The sequence below is a fragment of the Rosa chinensis genome, chromosome 6, assembly GCF_002994745.2.
Source record: "Rosa chinensis cultivar Old Blush chromosome 6, RchiOBHm-V2, whole genome shotgun sequence".
In the NCBI taxonomy this organism is placed as follows: Eukaryota; Viridiplantae; Streptophyta; class Magnoliopsida; order Rosales; family Rosaceae; genus Rosa; species Rosa chinensis.
In genome coordinates, this window is record NC_037093.1 from 39,775,554 (window position 1) to 39,780,589 (window position 5,036).

The 5,036-nt window shown below is 37.9% G+C and overlaps 1 protein-coding gene across 1 annotated transcript; it reads right to left on the minus strand.

The window, feature by feature from the left end:
• Positions 1-1,200: 1,200 nt before the first annotated feature.
• LOC112173796 (alcohol dehydrogenase) lies at positions 1,201-4,353 on the minus strand. Its single transcript, XM_024311480.2, has 10 exons — positions 4,190-4,353; positions 3,585-3,721; positions 3,231-3,277; positions 2,795-3,120; positions 2,606-2,688; positions 2,450-2,525; positions 2,301-2,362; positions 1,864-1,959; positions 1,612-1,773; positions 1,201-1,493 (listed from the first exon to the last, which is right to left on the minus strand). Exons 1-10 carry the CDS (start codon positions 4,224-4,226, stop codon positions 1,377-1,379), a joined length of 1,143 nt encoding a protein of 380 aa, XP_024167248.1. The 5' UTR covers positions 4,227-4,353; the 3' UTR covers positions 1,201-1,376.
• Between the last annotated feature and the right edge of the window lie 683 nt (positions 4,354-5,036).

Consider the following 5,036-nt stretch of genomic DNA (forward strand, 5'->3'; position numbering starts at 1 on the left):
TGACATATATAACTATGACTTGGATATGTGTGAATGGTCGGAAAAAAAAATTTTCAATTTTGATTTTCGCAGACCGTAAGAAATACCAATGTGCCTATTGATGGTGTATAACTTGTACATTGCATATGAAATTATATGGATCTTTCAAAAGCAATAACAAGGTGGAAAATGAATTTGGAGAAATCAACCGTTGGATGGGAAGATTGGAATGTTTCATGGTTGTTATAAAAAAATTCAGCCAGTTTCGTATTCGTTTCGACTTTGATCCACTTGGTCGACTATAGTTACCTTTATAACCCTATATCTATATATCAAATTCTTCAAAGAGCAACCCCATCAAGACATACGAAACTAGAAAAACTGACCGTTGGATGAGAGGATTTAAATATTTTATGCCTATTGTAAAAAATTCAACCAATTTCATTATTTTTTTGACTTCGATCAATTTCGTCTTTATAACCATATATTTATTTATTACATTCTTCAAAGAGCAACTCCACCAAGACATAAGAAGCTAGGGAAACCAACAGTTAGATGATAAACTGCGCGATGCAACGAGTCTGTGAGAATTTTCACAGAATTTTTTGAACACCCAAGCTATTTATTATAATTTTTGAATGTTTAGAATTTTGAAAATAATTTTAAAGAAAAAAAATATTTCTTGCTATGCAATGTAAGCCGTCTGTTTGTCCACTGCTCGATCAGGACCCTAAAAATTAAAATAAATGAAAGATTATATATATGGCTCAGATGAGATCAATGCCTTAGAAGACTTTTAGACTTGACCCGACGACCTGAGCCGACGACTTGTCTGGAAATCCTTCGTCCGGCCACTTCACGGTGTCGCACCAGTGGCGTTCGATTATTCTCATTGTCGCCGACTTTCCTCTAGTACTGGTTTGTCTCGAGGAGGGAGAATCGAAGGCCAAAGCTTCGGTGGTTCTTCAGCTTTTTTCAACGAATCTAGTGACTGTTGGGGACGCATGAGGCAAGAAAATTCTTCTACTCAAGTTTCCTACATATATGTTACTTTAAAGTTTAAACCAATATGTTCCGGATTGCCCGGTGTGCGATGCTCACACAGAAAAGGACTGTAAGTTCAGGGTGTTGGGAGTGCTGTGATCAATGAAGAATACCTTGTCGACGCGATGTGTAGCAAAATAGTAGAGAGAACAGAACAACATAACATGTAGAACAATATACTTTTCATCAACCATATAACATTCAAAACGGAAAACCTCCAACTACATGACTGTTATTCCTATCTTTGCACAGGTCTCGAAATTCCATAACCAAATTATTATTTTTCCATATGACATAGATGATATACATAAACTTCATTTATTTAACATAAGAACAAGCACAGTAAAACTGCTCTAGTGCTCCATGCGGATGACGCACCGGATGCCCTGTCCTGCCTTCATGTACTCAAATGCCTTGTTGATCTCAGAGAAAGAAACAGAGTGAGTGATAAATTTGTCCACTTCCAGCTCCTGCAGACCAAAATAATTTGCATGTCAAACTAATGTTTTCTACATTTATCTAAGATCCCATCAGAGCCTTCATGAAGCGGGATGCTAGAATGGAGGGCCGAAAAAAAAGTGTGATTACCTTGTTCATGTACTTCTCCACAACACCAGGTAGATCAGTGCGGGGCTTGTAGTTACCATAGAAAGTACCCTTAAGAGTCCTCTCATTCAAGAAGTTCACCGGATGGGTTTTGAACGTGTCATCTTTGTTTGGCACTCCAACAAGTACAGCAACTCCCCAACCCTTAAATTGGAAAAAAGAAAATAAGTTACAATGTTAGACTTCAAGAATAACCGATCAACAAGAACACGGAAACCTGAGGTAGATGCTTACATCATGAACACATTCAAAGGCAGATATCATAGCCTGGATGCTTCCAGTGCACTCAACACTCCGATCAACTCCACCATTGGTCATCTCAGCAATCACCTTTATGTCAAAACTCAAATGTTAGTCTCTCTTAAACCGTAATTTCCATGACTTTAAAATCAATTGTGAAGTCATTATGTATTTTGATTCAGTAGAACCAGTAGCATGAACATATTGTTGCAGACTAGAAACTCTTCGAGTCAAGTCCTCAACAGGATTCGATAAAAAAAAAGTCCTCAACAGGAGTGCAATAAAATCACAAAATACTCATTCTAAAGTCAAGTGCAAAAGGATAACTGAGTAGTGCCAAGTGTGAACCGAGAAATGAGACAAATGGAAATGTTGGGCTATCTAATCAACTAGCAGGAAATACAAACTTAAACAAAATTGTGTGTACTCACCTCCTGAACAGGTTTGTTATGATCTTTTGGATTCACAAATTCATTCACCCCAAACTTCTTAGCTGTCAGAAAAATGACAAATTGTAAATGAACATTCTTTTAACATGATATGAAGCAGAGTCCTGAACATGAGCAGGCATTGTCTATACCTTCCTCAAATCGGTTGGAGTTCAGATCAACTCCGATGATCCTTGCAGCCCCAGAAACCCGTGCACCTTCCGCAGCCTAAATTGCAACAAAAATATCATCAGAATAGTTCTAAATAGCTGAAGAAATGGGATAAAGAAGAAATATGAATAACTTACAGCAAGACCAACAGCACCCAATCCGAAAATGGCAACAGATGAACCCTTTTTCGGCTTTGCAACATTTACAGTTGCACCAAAACCTTTAGACACATATAAAACCGATTAATTACTAAGAAATACAGGTAAAGAAACCAGTGATATATGTTCTACTGTCACGATTAAATGTGATAAGTTTGTCAGCCGAACCTGTACAAATTCCGCAACTAAGAACACAAACTTTGTCAAGAGGTGCTGCAGGGTTGATCTTCGCAACGGAACCAACATGTGAAACAGTGTATTCACTGAATGTAGAGGTACCAACAAAGTGATAAATTGGCTTTCCATCCTTGGAAAACCTGCTCTTGCCATCATTGAGCATAGTACCCCTGTCGGTATTAATCCTTAGGAGATCACACATGTTGCTTTCCTCTGATTTACAATGTGCGCACTCCTTGCATTCTCCAGTGAACACCGGGAGGACATGGTCTCCCGGTTTGAGTTCAGTTACACCCTCACCTACGCTTTCCACGATTCTAAACAAAAAATCCCAAGGAAAAGTAAATATACTGTATGAAGGGGGACTAGAAGCATAGTAATAATTTTCCTGTTACAAAATAGCTTTAAGATTCAAAGATACACATACCCTCCAGCTTCATGACCTAAAATCCGAGGGAACAGTGGATTTTGTCCCTGTGACACAACAGAATTGTTTCAGTTCCAACATATGACATCTATAATCTTCAAGGCTAGAATTGCATGTATGATCTACAGAAGAGTTTTTATCTTCCTTTTTTATTTTTAATTTGGGGAAAGCATTAAATTCATCAACAATATTAGATAACTAGTGATATATTGTAGATTGAAAAAATAGAACAACTTCACTGATGGATTCCAAGATATGAAACTAAACACTATGCCGGTACTCATACTGAGAATTCCGTTCAATTTGCCTAGTTCAAACAATGATGGACAAAGCTTTAATAAGTTTAAGGTTTACCTTTGCTTCCCAGAAGTATACATCAGTGTGGCACAGAGCGGTAAAGAGGATCTTCAAGCGTACTTCATGTTTCTGTGGTGGTGCCACCTCCACTTCCTCAATAACCAGCGGCTTCCCGGCTTCCCAGGCCACCGCAGCTACAATCCATATATGGCATCATCAATTAGCAACAATTATATAGTCAAAATCAGCGTTCTCACAAGAGGAACTAACTACAAGACCAAGAAGCTGCTTAGCCCAAACTGGTACAAATCTTAAACCAAAAGACAGAGTGATCCTCACGATTCCCACCAACATTACGAAAGAACAGAATGAATGACAGCCCCTTTATCAGATACAGAAAACCCAATAATATCTTTGAAGAAAAAAGAAAAGAAAAGAAAAAAGGTATCACAACTCAGAAACAGAGAAGTGAGAGAACCCAACAAAGGGGGTGGGGTGCCTCCCAAAACAAGATGATCAGATTTCTGATAAACCGTGCTCCCCCCAAAAACAACATGATCAGACAAACCAATTTCCATTATCAGAAACCAAAAGCACAAACGGGAGCATCAAACAGAAGGGTTTAGCAAGCAACAACGATCAAAGTGTCTAACAGGTTTTACCTTTGCACTTGATCACCTTGCCAGCAGTGTTGGACATGGTTGAGATGTTTACGTTTGTGTTTGTGGGCGTAAAGAGTTCAGAGAATGTTTATGTCTGTTTGTGAGAGTAGAGAGTTGAAAGACTGTTTTTGGATGTGGAAATGGAAACTGTGAGTGGCGGAATTTATAGTACGTGTGACTGTGAGAGGGAGCCAACAAAAGTAGAAAACCGCTTAAGCCGTATGTATGTACGAGAATACCATTTTCGTGTTGAGGTAATTACAGCCTGGGAGAATGCAAATGTCAAAATGAAATTTTGTGATTCTGTGGAAACCAGTTTTGGTATTACAATTACGAGTACTTGACTACTTAGAAAAAACAGGAGAAGGTTTTGGTTCTTTCAGCGGCGCCTTTGTTTCTCAGCCACTGCCACGTGGCTTTTTTTTTAATATATGACAAAAGTTATCTTTATTTTTTTTTTATCAGATAGTTAGCTGTTAGTAACTTACACACTCATGCAATAGTATCTTAGCGCAAGACAAATAGCCATTGTTTCTTACCCACTGCCACGTGGCCTTTTTTTTTTTTTTTTTGAATGTATGACAAAAGTTATCGTTATTTTGTGAATGCAAGGCAAATAGAAATAAAAAAGTGAAAGAAAAAATTTGTCAGAGTGAATTTCAGTCCAATTAGCTGCAATTACAAACTTATCACAATCACAATACCTATTAGGGATTGTAGTCATTGTATCATGACTTTAAAACTAAACATCCTCACTCGAAAAATGAGAGACCAACATGTCAATAGATCGAAACGATGCAAGATCACACAACTGGTTGAGCCAAATTGACCAAATAACAACAATAAC

Bases quoted from the DNA above. Each gene is read 5' to 3' on its own strand.
- LOC112173796 (XM_024311480.2), bottom strand. From the start codon at position 4,226: ATGTCCAACACTGCTGGCAAGGTGATCAAGTGCAAAG. The intron at 2,689-2,794 runs GTTCGGCTGACA...ATGTGTCTAAAG, and splicing joins TAGTTGCGGAATTTGTACAG to GTTTTGGTGCAACTGTAAAT. The intron at 1,494-1,611 runs GTAATCACACTT...TTTGGTCTGCAG, and splicing joins TGGAGAAGTACATGAACAAG to GAGCTGGAAGTGGACAAATT.